Genomic DNA, 17,126 nt, shown 5'->3' with positions numbered 1-17,126 from the left:
TGCGGCCATCGAAGGCCAGGCCCAGGTGGGCTGCACAGCACCACAGAGCAAAGGGAGACTCGGACACAGGCAGGGATGATACACCCCATCTTTATTAGACGGCTATACAGCTGTACAGCGACGGCACGGGGGTATGATACCGCACTTCCCAGGGACCCCCGTGTCTGCACATCTCAGGAGGAGATGAGGAAGAGTGGCTCGCCATGCACATGGGACATTGACGACACAAGCAAAACATGCGGCAAAGACTTGGGCCTGCTATGCCTGGCCTCTCCCTCCTGCCAGCCCAGGGAAAGATCCAGAGTTTGCCCTTGCCCCAGGGCACTGTCTCCAGTCGTTCAGCTGTACAGACGAGCAGCAACTCCATTAGAAGTCCAGACGAAGTGTCCCATAGGCCCAGAGAGGGGAGGCAGCAGCCTGGGCACCAAGAGAAGCCACTGGAAAATCTGGGTTCTAGGGAGATTTGCTTTCTGCTTTCTTTCACCAAGCCATGACAGCCCCAAGTTGAAGCTGCTGTGGGGCGGTTGCAGCCACCTCTCCATGGAAGGACCCCAGCAGCACCCAGGTCCACAGAATCCCGATCCCAGCACTGAAGAGCAGATCCCCACCCTGAGCTCTGCTTTAGAACACTCTGATCTCATACAGACCCCAGAGCAGTTGTAGCTCCAGCCCTGCCCAGCCCTCCCTGCGGCAACAAGGATCCTGCTACCCCAAACAGCCTCCCCCTGTGCAAGCCCCCTGGCCCTGCTGGTGCCCAGGCTACCCATGTGCAGAAGTGCTGGCAGCAGGCTCAAAGGGCAGAGGGCAATAACCCTGGCAGGAGAAGAGGGATACCCCTAGACTCCAGAGACAGCAGAGGATGTGCAGTGCTCGCAGAGGGCATGGCAAAAGCAAAGCAGCCCCTGCCAGAGGCAAGGGGAATGGAAAGTAAGTTGTGGGCAGGAGTTAGGTGGGATGCAATTCCCCAGAAGCTGCAAAAAGAAAAGAGGAAAAACAGAAGGAAGGTCTTGTCTGAGGCCACACTGCACAGCTGGGATTGTGATTCCCCACCACCATCCCAAGCCTGGGCTGAGGTGTGCCTCTCCCTTCTGGGTTCAGGATGCCCCTCCTTGCTCTGCCAGGCATGAGACAGCTGCATGGTATATGGTCTCCACAGCAGCTGAAACCATGCTGTAAGCGAAAGGAAGGTTTCAGGAGGAAAGGAGGAGCTGGGAACCTCCGGGTGAGATTTGAGATGAACCAAAGCCTTTGCTGGGAAAGAGGAAAGGCCCAGTTCCACAGAAACAGCTGCATCAGAAGGACAGACCAAATACAACAGCACCTGGGCATGAGGCAAAAGGCATTTTTTGTGTCTGGAGAAAACGAACCAACACACAGAGCACAAGACCTTCAGGTTGGGCTCTGAGGGGGGCTGTGAGCACTCCCAGAAGACGCTGGGCTACTCCACACTGGGTTCTCTTTGGCACTGCAGGAGGGCTGACTAGTAGCCCACATTCCATGGGTGCCATACATGGGGAAGGATGCTGGTGCCCCAGCACAGAGGCATCACTCCAATGACCCTTTCTTGCATGCAGGGAATGAGCCAGCTGTCATGAGTCAGGGAAGAGCTGCAGCATATTCCTGGGTTGAACCAGAGCTGTTCCCACCAGCTCTATATCCCATCTGTACTCATACCAGCAGCAGCCACCAGGGCCCATCCCTCTGCAGGGTGCTGGACAGAGGGGTGGGTGACTGCCCCACTGTTGTCCTGCTCTGGGCTGAGAGGCACAACACTGATCCTCTCTGGGAGGACTAATGTGGTACTAGGCACCTTCTCAGGGCTGCAGGCAGGGCAGTGTGGTGGTACAGGCTGAACTAGACCACCCTCAACAACTCCTGCCCTCATTGTGGTGGCAAGTCCCAGCTTTGGGCGCACATCTGGATGGAGCTGATGCCATCTTACATCCCTTTGAAGAGCAGCTGCTGCTGCCACCTCCAAACCAGTCCACCAGCAGCTCCTCACTGCTAGTCCTGTCACGTCAGCTTCCACAGGCTCTGCAGAGATCCTCCGACACGGACGACACAGATGTGAACACAGACACAGGTATGTACTCACACACGCATTCACCCCACAAGTCAGAGTGGCGTTGACTTGACACATGGCTGGACACAAGGTGCCACAGCAAAGATGCTGGCCTGGCAGTTTTGTCTCTTCAGCAATTCACGGCAACAAAATGTCCACTCAGGACAGGAGAAGAATCAAGCCGATGCCACATCCTGCTGTCCAGGTGGCTCCCAATCTGCAAGCCCCATGAGATCCCCTCTACCAGGCTATACCTGCAAGACAGAGACAGAATGTGGCACCTACTGGGATCAGCTGCTAGCACCCCAACCTAGCAACAGGTTGATCCTCTCAGCCACAGCCCCTATACCTTGCCCCTCTCAGCCACAGCCATCACCCTTACCTTGTGGATCTGTGGCGGAAGCTCGTCCTCTGAGCTCTCCTCTGGCACAGGCTCTGGGTGCCTCGCTGACTGCCCGTCCTCAGCCCAGCCTCCCAGAGGAAGGCGTGAGAAATGTGATGGGGCTCTGTGCACTGTGCCTGGGTCTGCAAGAGAGGCAAGAAGTTAGATTAGGTACTTGGGGGACTGCCAGCATGTAGCAGCAGGTAGGGTGCTTGTGCCAGTCCATAAAGGGCATTGGTTACAGAGCTCTGACCTGAACTCAGACCTCTGTCCTGGCTCCCATACCTGTGATGCCACCATATCGCCGCTGGAAACCAGTCTGCAGTGTGGCTGTTTCCTCAGCAGGCTGCCGTGGTGAGGAGAAGGGGTAACTGGCAGAGCGGGGAATGGGGACAGGGCCACCTCGCTGAGCATCCAGCTCTTCGTGGGCACTCTCCCCACTCTCGTCACTCTCTCGTCGGTGCCAAGTGTGCCGCTCGGGCTCCAGCTGGGCATGCTGCTTGTGCAACTACAGGCCAAAACATGAGTGACTCAGCTGTGTGAAGAAATCAGATGCCCAAACACACCCTCTCCACAGTACTGCATACATACTGGTTTTCTCATCACAGTGGACAGGACAGCCCAGTCCTGCCTGCCTTGCTCCATGCCCTTCTGGCCAGCCCAACTCTGGGTTGCTCACCTCGTGCATGTAGAGTGCATGAAGACTCATCTCAGTTGAGGCATATTCCGACAGGATCATGCTCTGCAGTTGACCCTCCCAGGCGCTGCTCCCCGAACTCACGGTCCTTGCATCAGCACTACCATGGAACACACCAGTAGTGTTTACTGCCCAGGTGCCCCCGCACTGCCCAGCCCCTCTCCACTCTAATGTCAGGCTCACAGAGATCTGCTCCTGGACTGGGTAATGAAGAAGCCCTCTGCAGCATTTCCTAAAATACACAAGCCCTGCTATGCCACTGCCTCTTCCCTACATGGGGGTCTCTCCCCACTGTGGTACCTACAGGAGAACAAAAGGACCCCGACGTTGTCCTTTGGGGCCAGCCTTATAGCACCTGGCACCTAGCACCTTGACCTGAATCTAACTCTGCTTGTGAATGTCCCTTGCTGCCCAGGCTGCAGAAATAAATGCCAGCATGCATCTAGGACAATGTCCAAAGTGTCTGGCTGCCCTTCTCCAGCCAGCAGCTTACCCAGAGGCTGTCATGGCACTGGCACCACGAGGCTGGGCTCCCTCTCCATCCCTTCCCGATGCCTGGAAGCCACTGGAAGGCTGCTGGGCAGACTGGAGTGGGGAGAAGGAACGCAGAGCCGAGGCCACTTCTGAGAGGTGGCGGGAAGCCTGTCCATCCCGGCTCATGTGGAAGCCCAGTGCTGAGGAGCCTGCTATCACATTGGCAATCAGGCTGTGAGGCTGCAGAATTGAAAGAGAAAGAGTCACTGTCCTGTGCAGAGCTGGAGGACTGATCCCACCAGACACACAGAGCAGGGCTATCTTGACCCCTCTCCCACCTCACAGGGCTCTAGGACAGCCAGTTACCTTGTCTAGAAAGCCAGAAGTGCCCCAGATAATGCAGATCTACCACATTTTCATCCCCAGATACATCCCAGGCAAGGGCAAAATTACCCAGAGGGCCTGATGATGAATTTGCCAGCATGCAGCAAGCACCCCAAGAACAACCCGCATGCCCTGAGCCTGGGCACCTCTGACTCCGACTGCAGGGACTGGATGGAGCTGAAGAGGGCGTTTTCAGGGAGCACAGCCTGCTGAGCCAGTGCCACGCTGCTGTCCCGGTGCACCCGCTCCTTCAGGAAGCCGATGAAGGCCGTGCTCTCACGGGGTGGCTGCCACTTGGGGTTGGTTATGGCAAAGTGCATGAGGGATAGCTCCGTCTTGCCATCCTCAGCCTGCTGGTAAATGGAGGCCTCCGTCTTTCCTGCTGACATCCACTATGAACAACAGACAGATAATGAGAGACAGGATCTGCTTTACAACCCTGCCAGCCCTGGGAGTCCTGCAGTCAGTCTGGGTAAAACATGCAACACACAGCCTATCCAAAGCCATGACTCCCTATGCAGCAGGTGCTACACCAAAAGTCCCCATTCTCATTTAGCCATCTCAGCCTGGAGAAGCAGCAGCAAGGACAGTGTGTTCCACCTCCATCCCAGAACATGAATTGTTGCAAGGGAACTGGGGAGCTGGGAACAGTCACAGACAGGAACAATTACAGTCAACAAATGGCTCTTCTTAAAAGCTTCCTGCTACAATGAGTTCACTTCCTTCCTAGTTCATGACTGTGTCACTAGGAAATCTTTCTCTAGAAAAGTAACCTAAATTCCTAGGCACACAAAACAGATGGACCCCTTTTTCCCTCCACTGTAGATTTTGCATAATGGAAAATGTTTCCCATTTCCTCTACACTGCTTCTCTCCTGAGCACAAGCAGGTCAACTTCTTAGCGATCACACTTTGTAAATTACCCCATTCCACTCTCCTGAGAACACAACCCTTGGCTGTGAAATCAGGCAATGACACCAAAGACATGACACAGCATGATTCCCAAAGCATCTGATCAATAATCACAGCTGGACCACAAGAGCCTTCTGGAGCTGGTGACCTATGTTGCCAAACCCAGACACCCTACCAAGAGGTGGGTGGCTGGGCTGTGGGCTGCCAGGAGTGGTGAGTTCAGGCCTTCATGGATCTAAAGGACCAGACATGCTGGTGGACAGCCCAGGACCTACCGCAGGGTGGCCGTGCTGGCGCACGTCCATCTGGGCAAAGGAGCAGGTGTCACCCACGCCCACCACCTCCACGGTGAAGTTACGGAAGAAGTCAACAATGTCCAAGGACTTGGGCCGCAGGCAGATGATGAGGATCAAGGGGGTAATGATGGGACTCAGGAGCTCTTCCAGGATGAAGACCTGAGCACAGAAATGATGGGTTCAGCACAAACCTGAGGGTCAAAAAACCCACAATCCCAAAACAGACCCCATAGATAACCCTCCATCTTCTGGAGCAGGGTATCTCTGAGGATGGTGGCTTGTTCCTCCATGAACTCAGGAGGTGTTGAGCTCTCCAGCACTTTCTCCCTCCTGCAGGGATTGGGGCAAGTCCCCAGACCCACAGTTAAGCCAGTCTCACCGCTTTGTACTGGAAGAGCTGGGCAAACTCATCCCTGGTCTCGTAGCGGTGGGCGTTGCCCTGCCAGTGGTCAGGCATGTAGTGGATGTGTGCCAGGATGACTCGTAGCAGCTGCTCTGGGCAGAAGACCAGGTGCTGGTCAGGGATAAAAGACCTGCAGGACAGGTCAGGGAAAAATCACAGCATTACACCTCAATTCCTGGTAGATGTCATCTTGGCAGGGCAGGATAACTGGCCCATATCACAGCTCCACCTGTAACCTTCCAACCGGCCCAGCCCCTCATACCATACAACCCCTGCAGCCAAGATCACTGCTACCCCCTTTCTCTAGGCTGGTCTTGCCTCTTCCCAGCCATGCCCCTCATTTACACAGATTCACATCCATTTGCAAGCAAAGAGCATGTTAACATGGATTGCTACCAGTCCCACTGCTCCCTACAGTGCTGCCAGGAGCACAGGGGTAGCACAGACCCACCTCACCTGCACACCGTGATGCCCACCCCAAGCAGGGTGACCGTGGTCAGGACGTGCTCAACCGCAAGCACGTCCTCATCATAGATGGTGAGAGCGATGAGCACAGCCAGGATGGAGCCAGCAAAGAAGGCCACGTTCTTGGCCACGATGGTGAGAAGCGGGGAGATAAAGCAGTTCATGTACTTGGAAGCTGGCTTGTACCCCTTGCTGAGGCGTGAGTGCAGTTCATGATCCAGCTCATTGAAGTGACGGAGGTAACAGCGGCCATAGAGAGACCAGCAGCGGGCACCCAGGCTGCCCGGCTCTCGCTTCAGGATCTCCGTGTAGCTGAAGAAAGCATAGAGGATCTGCCAGATGAGGATGAGGGGGCAGAGGAGGAAGTTAGCAATGCCAATCCAGAGGATGCGAGTGCTGAGCTTCTCAGCTAGCTCCAGGCGGTTCCCAGCCCGCTTGTATTCAGCCTTCAGGCTCCACTCATTCTCAAAGAGCGAGCCAGGGCCCCAGAAGAAGATGAGCTCAAAGTTGTACTTGAGCCCACGCGTGTAGAAGACGGTGTCTCCCAGCAGGGGCAGGCGAAAGCGGATGGGCAGCAGTGACTTGTTCACCATGGCCACCATATAGTTCTTGAAGCGGAGGATGCGGTGATAGATGTCCAGCTCTGTCAGCTCTTTCTTGTGGATGCAGATCTGGTGCTCCTTCTGGATCTGCACAATGCGGGCCTGAACCTCCTGCCAGGTGTAGTAGGGCAGGGTGGACTGGAAGGTGGACAAGCAGCAAGATTAGGAGCAAGAAGTATCCAGGGACAGAAGCCAGGCTGAGGCCATTGAAGTAGCAGGTCCCAGCACACACCTCGGGGTGCTGACAAAGTGCATGCAAAGTGAGGCACCTTCTGGCACCACTCCAGCCTGCAGCAGGCAAACCCCACACCTTGCCTTGGTGCCCTTTACCCCCTAGATCAGCACAGATGACTGTTTCCCAGCCACTCATGCACCAACTTCCTTGGAGGCATAAACACAGGTTCAGGCTTCCATGGGTCCTCCCAGAGCTGCCCTTTGGAGTCAGCAGGGAGAAACAAACACGGAAGGGACTTAAAAAGGACCCAGAGGGAGCCCATGGAAAAACAGAGGAGAAACCAAGCCTCTTGCCCCACCCCACCTTTCTTAAGATGCTTTCTCCCTCCAAAGGATGCGAATATGCCTTTCCATGTTGTTCATCAGAGCAAAGACTCTGGACTAGGATGTATATGCAAGCCTCAAACCCCATCTGTGACACACTGATCTCCTGTGTGACCTTCACAATTAGTAGCTCCAAGCCTCCCAAGTAAACAAGGAAGCTGAGGTTGTCCACATCCCAAGGAGGTATGAGGATATCCTCATTTATGCCTTCTCTGTGGAAGGCATCACAGAAAAGGCCATCACTGAAGAATACACATATTGGGCAGCATATGGCAGAGGCATGTGCCAGCAGATGGAGAGGCAGACTGGGCAGAAAAGGGTTAACACAACAAACCGGCTGCTGTAGAAGGCACTGAAAGGAGATCATGTGGTTATGGAGCAGAAGGAAGAGTGCTCAGTCTGACTGAGAAGAGGAGAGGCGTGAAGGCAAGATGCAAGCACCCAGCAAATGCCTCCCACGACCCTCAAGCCTCAGCAGCCCCACATGCAGCCCCTGACTCAGCAACTTACCATGGGGATCTTCAGGGCATTGATGTAGAAAGAGTGAATCTCCCAGTAGCAGCAAATGTTGTAGATAAATTTGACGAGTCGGTGGATCCAGAAAACCCCAGCTATCACCAGGATGCAGATGAGGAAGCTGTTTGCCTGGATTCTGCAAGCAAGAAGAGGCAAGTAGTGGGATACAGGCCCTGACAGGAACCCTGAGCACTTAAGAAAACATGAGCAGTGGCTATGCCCTCCACTGCCCCTACCTTGCACTGCAGACATTTGGAGGCAGGAAGGCATCTGGCAGAGTCACTTTAATGGGCTCACTGGGATGCTGGCTGTGATTTAATGCTTTGTTGGCAAAGAGGATGTCATAATCAACACAGCTGATAAGAAAGGTAGTGAATGCCACCACAAATATGAACTGCCTGTGAAAAAAGAGAAGTGAAACTGCCTGTGAAAAAAGAGGGAATCACGCTTCTACTCCAACACAAAACATGAAGTAGCCAGGGTCATATGTCATGGAGATGCAATCCCACAGCCATGGCAGCAGGAACGCAGGCAGTGGTTCCTCAAAGTGAAATGCAGGTCTGGGGCATGGAAAACCCTGATGAAGGGGAGGCAGGACAATTATAAAAGGAGCCCTTCCACCTGCAAGTGTTTGGCAAGTGCCTGTGGCTGTTCCCCAGCAGCTGTCACAGCTAGAACAGAGGGGTACCTGCACTTACATGAGCTCAAAGATCTCTCCAATCAGCATGCAAGTGAAGCCATTCTTCTGATGCAGGTTATAGACGTGAAAACTACAGTCAAGGAAAACAGCATGGAGACTCCTCTCTGATGAAGCATGAAGAGGCTTCTGTCCCACTGGTATTCCACAGCTCTTCAGCCAAGTCCCCCTTCACCACCAAGAGAAAATCTCTCCCACCCCTACTCATCAGCAAGCTGGCCTCCCCACTGCAGGAAAACACACTCTGACCAGGTAAAGCACAGCTGGGGTAGAAGGATTTGGCTTTGTTCATGCTCCTTTCTTTCTGCACTCAACACCCATAGTGGGGGTCTGTTCAGCACAGAACAGAAACTGCACTCAGGTTGCACAGTGGTGGACAGGGCAGGGCAGGGTACAGCAGGACAAGACAGAGACAGAAAAAAATTAATTTAGTGGCACCTGGCACCTGCTCCTGACCCCAGCAATGTGGTCAGCATAACTAACACCATTTTATATGGCAAGCAGCCCTTCTCTGTCACCGAGGGGGTCACTTATTAGTGGGTCACCCTTTCCCCAGTTACCAGGCACTGATGGTCCTGTGAACCAAGTAGATAAATCAAATGGGTTTCTGCTTTCCCTCCCTATGGGCCTCCAAGATTCCTTGGCACCAGGCTGCTTACTCTCTTCCATGCTGTCCTTGAAGGTCCCAGGCACCTGGCCAACCCAACAGAGGTGATGACCCCGTCACAGAAGAGGGAAGTATTAACAGCACCAAGAGCATTATCAACAAAATCAAGGAGTTACAAATCCTAAGTGGGAAATTGTATCACAGCTGCTAGAGGACAGTGAGACCCAGGACCCCTCAGTAGCCAAGGATACCGCCACTGTCATCTGCTTCCTCTGAAGACTAAGTGAATGACTCAAATCCTTTTATGTGATTTTTGAGTCTACATTATGATCGTTATACTGATATAGCAAACCATATATTAAGATACAACCGGATCTGTAACGAGAGCAATTAGAAACCACAGACTAGGAGATACTATAAAATTCTGTTCTATGCTACTTATAAAATTGTACTACACTGATTCTGCCTACAGAAATCCTGCACTACTCTGATTGTAAATGCCACACTAGCAATAAAATCCTGTTAAGAATGTAATGCATTAACTGTAACTACAACAGTACCATCATCATTTTCCCAAGAATTCCTAGAAGCACCTGTATGACCCTGTGTCAAGTGACAGCATCTCAAGGTGTGGGGGTTCTGTCAGCCCCTCTGGAACTGTGCAGTACCCTACAGGAATGAGCTGACACTGCCCAAGCTCCAAGTTACGCAGAGCTCCATGATTTCCCTGTACTTAGAGCCGGGAGGAGGGGAATACATCCTCTCCCTGCAAAAGGATATGCGAGAGAAGAAAAGGTCGAGGTTCTCGATGTGATGCCACGGAGCTGAAGGAAGAAGCAGCACACGGTGAGGGGCCCTCAGCAAACCCACCCCGGGTGTTGTGACCCGCACAACCTACCCCTTCCCCCGCTGCCCCCCGCACCCGAGGTCCCACACCAGCCCCGCAGCCGCGCCCCCCCGGCTCCCCTTGGTGTCCAGCCTCTCCCCTGAGTCCCCGGCCTCTTCCGCACTCCGCCGCCGGCCAGGCCCCAACCCCCGGTCTCGCTGCCATCGCTCACACTTGGCGCCCTCGGGGACGTGGACGAGCAGGTCGCCGCCACCGGGGGGAGACTCGGTGGAGGAGCTCTCCAGGCGCTGGTACTGTGTCTCGAAGTGGGCCATGGCGGGGACCGCCGCCACCGGCCCGGCGCGGCCCGGCCCGGCCCGCTCGGCCCCGCCCGCAACAGGCGGGCAGGGCGGCCAATAGCGAGCGGGGGGGTGGGACGGGAGCGACCAATGGGCGCGGGGGGCGGGCCCCGCGGCGGCGCGCGGGATGTGACGGGAGACGCTTCCGGGCCATGCGGCGGCGGGCACGGGGCAGCGCTTTCGGGGTCATGGGGCTACAGCGGCCCGGGTAACCGGGATCGCGGCGGGAAGGTCCCGGACACAGTGAGAGCTCGGACTGGGGCAGAGCGGTGGGGCGGGTGTCTGGCGGGTGGTTCCCGATCGGCTCATTACTCAGACGCTGTCCCGTCCGCTGGGAGCAGTAGCGATGGCGGAGAGCAGGTCCGTGTTTGAGGCCGCTCAGGACCCCGAGCTCCTGCACGGGCTGACCCTTGTCACCGGAGCTGCTGTGGATACGGGCGCTGCCGAGCTGCCACCTGCGAGCCACGGTGCGTGGGTCTCCGCGGGAACGGCGGGAGGGAAGGTATTTGACTAAGTTCGTGTCCACCACGGATTTTGTTTTCTGTCCCCAGCTCAGCTTGGGTGATCAGTCTGGAGCTTGGCCATGGGAGCTAGCTGGTGGGTGGGTAAATCAGCTTTTTTTGGTGACACCCCGAGGTCCCCGAAGCTCCTTCAACCATAGTTTTCTTTGGCTGAGGAGGGACCGAGGAGTCTCCACTCCGTGCAGTGCAGCCTGCGGGACTGCCTGTGCACAGCCCTTCCTTGTTCTTCCAGAGAAACCTGCAGCACCCAGCTGTGAGAAGGCCCACGGGGTCGGTGAGGTCCCAGAGAAGATGTGTTGCTTGACCTGTGGGCAGGTGTTTGGGAGCCGCGAGGAGCAGGTGAGCAGGGCTGAGCAGTTTGAAGTGGGAGTGGGGCTGGCATGACTCGTGGGATCCTGCTGTGGAAGCTCAACCCCAGCATGGTGCAGCCTAGCACTGGCTGTTTGCCCACTACTCACAACCTACTGGGATCTGGCACTCATACCTTTTATGTTATCAGTTAAAAGTATCATTTACTGGAAGTAAAGGGTAAGTTTAATTGTTAGTTAAAAGGTTTATTGTTTTGTGGATAACTCCTTAATATACTGTGATTTTCCACTCAGGACCACTGAAGGAGCCCAGCATCAGTTTAGCCCTTGCAGTCTATCACCTCATGCTCTTTAGTGGTGATGGCTTTCATGGACCATCAAGATGCTGCCAGCTCATACTTATTTGTTCCACAGACTGAGCACTACCGTCTTGACTGGCACCGCTTCAACCTGAAGCAGCGACTCCTGGGGCGCCGCACGCTGCCTGCAGAAGTGTTTGAGGAGAAAACCTGCACAGGTGAGGAGTTGGACTGTCTGCATTGGAGCCCAGGTGCTGTCAGCCTCCTCACTGGGGCTTTTCTGTACCGGGATGAAGCCCTCTGCTAGCACAGGGTCCCTTTATTCTGTCCTTGTGGGGTCTTCTCAGGGTCCAGCACTGCTTCTGAGCTGTTAGGATTTGTTGTAGGGAGAAGGGGGTGTTTTAACTGAAGCTCTGCCTAAGCACATCTGGGGATCCAGAGCCCCAAACTTCTATCTCCCCAGGTCACAGCTTGTTTATGATATATAGGGTTATTTTACAGAACATTTCTGGGGTTGTGGGCACTCTGCAAGTGTCCTTGAAGTCACCTACAGAGTTTTGGGGAGGCTGTTTATTCATCTTTGCTTTGCTGCATCCTTTCTTTTCCTTGCAGGTGATGTTTCCAGCATCTCAGGATCTGACTCTGATAGCTCTGATGTGAGCAGTGAGTTGGAGTTCCTGCCCTCTGTCAGTGATACTCCCCAGACCCACCAGATGCCCCGCTCCCATAAGGTGCTGCTCCGCAATGCCAAGGGACAGCTCATCTCTGTGTACCGCTGTGTGCTGGTCACTGGGAAGGCAAGTGACAGCCCAGCTCTTTGGGAGAGAGACTCCAGGAAAGATGGGTGGCACTGGGGTGTAGATGTCTCTCTGACAGTCTCCTACCTCCTGTGATAGGAAGGGTGGACTCTGGTGCCAGGTCGGAGCCCCAGACTTGTTGATGGCCTATTATTTGGCTCTGGGGTGCTCCCAGAAAGCTGCTTCTGGTGCTAGCAGAGAGGCTGGTCTCTGTCCTGGGAACAGCAAGAGGTAAGGAGGTAATGCTCTGGGTGCTAGCAAGGGTGTCTGTGTATCAGGGTGACACTGAAGAGCCGGTAGAGCTGACAGCATCACTGCAGAGCCTCAGTGCAAGCACTTGCTGGGTTGTGCTGATGATGGGTGGCGGGCACTTCGCAGGAGCAGTGTTCCGGGGGTGAGTACTGGGGGACAGCAGGATTGTCCCTCTGGGCACAATCAGCTGGAGCTGCCTTTGTGTGGTAGTGCCATGCACACTAACCTCTGTTGCTCATGCCTTCCCTTCTCCACAGCCTGCAGGTGCAGGAGCACAAGACCTTCCACCGCTACACGGTGCGAGCACGGCGGGGCACAGCCCAGGGCCTTCGTGATGCCCAGACCCCAGGGTCAGCACCCAGATCAGCTGGGGCCTCCCTGCGCCGCTACAACGAGGCTGCGCTGCTCAAGGTGAGGATGCACCACAGCACTGGGCTCTTGACAGGGACAGTGGTCCTGGCTGCCTCTGACAGGTGGTACCACACTGCTGCTGGAGGGCATGGCAGGGACAGTGGACTCTGGAAAAGGGGCAGGGCCCAATGGAGGCACCTCTCTTGTGGATTTGTCCCTGCTGCAGAGCTATGTTTACCCACACAGTGTGCCTAGGGTCCCATAAAGCTTGTCCTTTCTCCCCAGGATATTCAGGACCTCCTGGCAGCCTGGGCACAGCACCTGAATGAAGCTCAGCGCATCTTCCTCCGAGCCCCTCGTCAAAACCGTGTGCTGCTTTTTGGTGGCAGAAACCCACCCCTCACCCGAGGGGACCCTCGCATCTGCCACATCCCCCTCAGCACCCGCAGGGCCACACTACGAGAGGTGTTGCGAGTCCACGCCACGCTGGCCAGCTTGCAGGTGTATGGTGAGTTTGACCATCCCTTGTGCTTGTGGGTCAGGGCAGGTGGGGTGACATGGTCCCTTGTGCATTAGGAGACATTATCCTATGGGTTGGAGGTGCTATCTCTTCAGCCCTCAGTCCTTGGAGACATGGGGTGCTCCCTGTCCCCAGGCAATGACGGGAGCACCTTTGCTGCCCAGGGAAGGACACGCCACTGGGGGACATCACTGGGTCCCCCCGGAAGGTCTGGCAGAAGAGGCAGCAGAAGGCAGAGGTGGATCAGGAGGACACAACTGGTGAGTTGAATCATGGAGGGAGACATGACTCTGAGCAAGCAGGAGGGGTCTGATGTTATGGCATGGGCCAAATTTGCAGCTTCAGAGTGTGACTGGACAGCAGAAAAGCAGGGTGTTCTTGGCTGAGAGCTCCGAGTGATTACTTTTGTGTGTGGGGCCCTAGCCCCAGTCTTATCACCCCCCTCAGCCCCAGAGGAGGAGGAGGAAGAAGAAGAAGAAAGCCCTGCAGGGGAACTGGAGACTGTGGAAGTGACACTGGGGACCTTGGACCTCCGGGAGTTTGAAGTGATGCCCAAGCGAAACCGCAAAAGGAGGAAGAAGAGGGACAAGAAAGTGGAGAAAGGTGAGGGGGAAGAATTGGCAGGGACAGTGTAGGAAGGCCATGGCTGGAATGCAGGCTGCCCCTGACCCTCTTTGTCACCATATGTCGCCTGGGCAGGGCCTTGTGCTGAAGAGACTGGATACCAGTGTGAGCAGCCTAGCTTGGAGCCAGTGACTGAGCTTCAGGGGGAGGCTGAGACTGGGCTGCTTCCCTGGAGCAATGGACGTAAGTGGGGTTGGGAACTGCATTGGCTGGATGCCTGCCCCATTTACTGGTGACTTTTCAGTGGGGTGAAGAACACAGTGTCATGTAGAGCCCAGAACAGCTGCGTGTGAGAAGTCTGTAATGCAATCACGTGCCTTTGAGTGAGCTGTGTGTTTGGAGCCAAGGGGACCAGGCAGCACCTGGTTAAGTCAGGTGCATTGGAGGGATTGGAGTGGGTCTTACTTCAGGAGAGGACTTGGCTGCTGCCAACAGTGTCTAGCAATGCCATAGCACATTGCCACAGACTCTGAAGGTGCTGGAGATCCTGCAGTGCCCAAATCCAGCTGGGATGCTGATGCATTGTGTGTGTTCTCTAGTCAGACCGGAGTGTTGCTCTGCCCAGTCTGCCCATTAGACTCCTCTCCTGTTCTTCCCTTGCAGGAGACACTCAAACCCAGCTCTGTGATGCTCTGTTCACTGCCTGCAAGACAGGGGATGTGCAGACACTGCGGCGACTCCTGGGTGTGCCAGAGAACAGGGGTGTGCCAGGGGACAGTGAGAATGGGGAATCTGTGGACATGGCCCGCTCCCTGCTGAACCAGCCCGTGGATGAGCGTGGCTGCACCCTGCTTCATGTGGCAGCACGGGCCGGCAAGGCTGAGGCTGTGTGTCTGCTGCTGGAGGCAGGGGCAGACCCTGCCCTCAGGTATGGCTGCAGAGCACCCAGTGGTTCACAACCCTTGCTGTGGGAGTCCAGCAACTTACTCCTGTCTCAGCCACAGGAAACTGGTGCCACTCCTGTCTTGGGACAGCCAGTATTGGTCTCCATGACCAAGGACATCTGGGGTTTTTATGGAAGGCCTAGGAGCTGAACCACTCTTCTCTCTGCCTGCCTGGTCTCACATCGCAGCATGTGGGTAGTGCCTCGAAGTGCACCTAGGCTTATTGGTAGGCAGTTCCAATGGCCAGGATGAGACAAAAGCCCCACGCAGGGGCTTTGAGAGGCAAGAAGGAGTTGGAGGATTCTGGTATAGGAATAAGGAACTTTCCTCTCCTTGGCTGTGATACTGTGGCCTGCAGTACACACTGCTCATCTCTGGGGAGTTCCTGGGCTCACAGCCCAGTGGGATGCAGACAGCAAGATGGCAGTGTGAGTGAACTGGTCTCCCTTGTCTCACAGGGACAGGCAGGAGAAGACCCCATACTGTGTCTCTGCTGATAGACTGACCCGCAATGTCTTCCGCAAGTTCATGGTGGATCATCCAGACAAGTACGACTACAGCCGTGCCAAGGTGGGTGCCTGCCCTCTGCCCTCACTGGACAAGGACCCCAGAGCAAAGCTTTCCTTTCCCACTTGTGCCATTGCCTCAGGCTCAAGTGGGAGATGCTTGCCTGCCCTCAGGTGCCAGGGCCCCTGACACAGGAGATGGAGGCCAAGAAGCTGGAGAAGAAGCGGGCACAGAAAGCCCAGAGGAAGCAACGGGAGCAAGCCCAGCGGGAGGAGCAGCAGCGCTGGGAGCAGGAGCAGGAAAAGAAGCAGTGGTTTGCAGCCCTGTCTGACAGGGAGAAGGTGAGGATTGGGAAGGGGATCCAGCCCGGATAGGGCAGTGCTGACATGGTGAGCTTCGGCACAGCAGCTCCCAGGGACTGCATGGGCTGAGCTGTTTCTGGTCCCCAGAGGGCACTGGCTGCTGAGCAGAGGTTGGCTGCACAGCTGCAGGACACCGGCACGACTCTTGCCAACATCAGGTAACCATCCTAGCAGCATGGCTCTGAAGACAAATTTTCCCATGTCAGCACAGCTGCTCCCTGCCTTTCTTGATCCAGTTCTCATTTCCAGTCCAAAGCTATTCCTGTCCTCTCAATTCCCAGTAGTGCTTGTGTAAAAGTTTCCTCCCTCTCTTGCCCTGCTCCCCTGAAATATTTTGCTAAGGATGACTTGGTCCTCTTGCAGCCAAATTTACTGCAAGCCGATGCCCCAGACACTCCTGTGTCGCTGTTTACTTTCCTCTGCCAACCCACTAGGTTTGTTGGCAGCCAGCACTCCCTATGCTTATCTGGGCAGGGGCTTAAAAACCTTCATGGGGTTGAGTCCCTCCATGTTCATTCAGCCCCAAAGTACCTCCAACAGCGCATCTCCCCCAGGGAGCATGTGCTGGACAGGCTGCTGGGTGAGCACATCAGCCCGGTGAGACTAGAGGAGCCCCAGCTCCCTCGTGCTGCTGGTGTCTTGTGTCACAGTCCACGCAGGGAATCCTTTCCTCTTCTAACTCTTTTGCAAGTGTCCTCTTTGCTCAGGGCCAGCTCTGCTCTTTCCTGCAGCCGCTGTTGGCACTGTGGAGAGTCCCTGCTGGGACGGATCCCTTTCCATTACCTCGACTTCTCCTTCTGTTCCACGGCCTGCCTGCAAACCCACCGCCGGGCCCAGGCTCGCCGCACCTAACGCTGGAGACTGCTTGCCACCTGCCAAAGAGCAGGGTGGTGGGGACATGGCTGAGCACTGGCTGTGCAGCAAGGGAGCGCCTACTGACCTGGCTATGTCAGTCTCCAGGGCAGCTCTGGCACAACTGGGCATGAATATCACTCTGGGGGGTGACTCTGGCAAAGTTAATAACTGAGACATCTCCATGTGCTAGTGTGAGGGGCTGGGACTGTTGGGTGGCCTGGCTCCAGCCAGGGTTCCTGCTGCCAACTTTTCCCATGGCTACCTCGTAAGTTGCTGTCTGTAGGTATAAAGACAGAGCCTGACACATACAGATCTTGCAGCCCTTGAGCTACCTGCAGCCATGCCTGTGGACACCCTCAAGGCTGTGCTTTTACCTCTCCTTTCCTGGCTGCCATCAGCATCTCACCAGTCATGTTAGCAACTACTTCCTCCACCTGTATTGTCAATAAAGAGGTGCCTTGACCCCCTGGCCATGGGGTGAGTTAACATGGTCACTGGAACTATTTGGGATGAGTGTGGCATTGATAAGCAAATCAAGCTCAGTCCTGGGTCCCTTACTCATTACTCCCCAGAGGTCTGTGCCAGGACCTCTGCCATTTTCCTTAGT

At 55.4% G+C, this 17,126-nt stretch overlaps 2 protein-coding genes across 3 annotated transcripts; one reads left to right on the top strand and one right to left on the bottom strand.

Moving 5' to 3' along the window:
- Positions 1 to 74: 74 nt before the first annotated feature.
- On the bottom strand, positions 75 to 10,247 carry ATG9A (autophagy related 9A). 2 transcript variants are annotated; one of them, XM_062497980.1, is made up of 14 exons: positions 10,113 to 10,247; positions 9,835 to 9,878; positions 8,449 to 8,513; positions 7,987 to 8,148; positions 7,745 to 7,886; positions 6,066 to 6,814; positions 5,586 to 5,739; positions 5,186 to 5,365; positions 4,146 to 4,391; positions 3,635 to 3,855; positions 3,124 to 3,241; positions 2,730 to 2,952; positions 2,445 to 2,587; positions 75 to 2,316 (listed from the first exon to the last, which is right to left on the bottom strand). In XM_062497980.1, the coding sequence occupies exons 1-14, from the start codon at positions 10,213 to 10,215 to the stop codon at positions 2,311 to 2,313; spliced, it is 2,556 nt and encodes an 851-aa protein (XP_062353964.1). In that variant the 5' UTR covers positions 10,216 to 10,247; the 3' UTR covers positions 75 to 2,310. The 2 variants fall into 2 exon arrangements, with proteins under 2 accessions (XP_062353964.1, XP_062353965.1); XM_062497981.1 differs by lacking the exon at positions 10,113 to 10,247 and having other exon boundaries at positions 8,449 to 8,514; positions 9,836 to 9,923.
- A 261-nt stretch (positions 10,248 to 10,508) lies between these two features.
- On the top strand, positions 10,509 to 17,013 carry ANKZF1 (ankyrin repeat and zinc finger peptidyl tRNA hydrolase 1). The gene is made up of 15 exons (XM_062498043.1): positions 10,509 to 10,706; positions 10,993 to 11,099; positions 11,483 to 11,585; positions 11,980 to 12,164; positions 12,443 to 12,558; positions 12,674 to 12,827; positions 13,053 to 13,275; positions 13,452 to 13,547; positions 13,711 to 13,890; positions 13,987 to 14,094; positions 14,515 to 14,779; positions 15,254 to 15,365; positions 15,476 to 15,643; positions 15,752 to 15,822; positions 16,396 to 17,013. Exons 1-15 carry the CDS (start codon positions 10,586 to 10,588, stop codon positions 16,514 to 16,516), a joined length of 2,130 nt encoding a protein of 709 aa, XP_062354027.1. The 5' UTR covers positions 10,509 to 10,585; the 3' UTR covers positions 16,517 to 17,013.
- The last annotated feature ends 113 nt before the right edge of the window (positions 17,014 to 17,126 follow it).

This window comes from Cinclus cinclus, chromosome 9 (assembly GCF_963662255.1).
Source record: "Cinclus cinclus chromosome 9, bCinCin1.1, whole genome shotgun sequence".
Lineage (NCBI taxonomy): Eukaryota > Metazoa > Chordata > Aves > Passeriformes > Cinclidae > Cinclus > Cinclus cinclus.
This window is presented reverse-complemented; position numbering and strand designations above follow the sequence as displayed.

Bases quoted from the DNA above. Each gene is read 5' to 3' on its own strand.
- ATG9A (XM_062497980.1), bottom strand. From the start codon at position 10,215: ATGGCCCACTTCGAGACACAGTACCAGCGCCTGGAGAGCTCCTCCACC. The intron at 8,149-8,448 runs GTAAGTGCAGGT...CTTTTTTCACAG, and splicing joins GGAGAGATCTTTGAGCTCAT to GCAGTTCATATTTGTGGTGG. The intron at 6,815-7,744 runs GTAAGTTGCTGA...TCCACCTTCCAG, and splicing joins ATGCCCTGAAGATCCCCATG to TCCACCCTGCCCTACTACAC.
- ANKZF1 (XM_062498043.1), top strand. From the start codon at position 10,586: ATGGCGGAGAGCAGGTCCGTGTTTGAGGCCGCTCAGGACCCCGAGCTC. The intron at 13,548-13,710 runs GTGAGTTGAATC...GTGGGGCCCTAG, and splicing joins GGATCAGGAGGACACAACTG to CCCCAGTCTTATCACCCCCC. The intron at 15,823-16,395 runs GTAACCATCCTA...TCTTTCCTGCAG, and splicing joins ACGACTCTTGCCAACATCAG to CCGCTGTTGGCACTGTGGAG.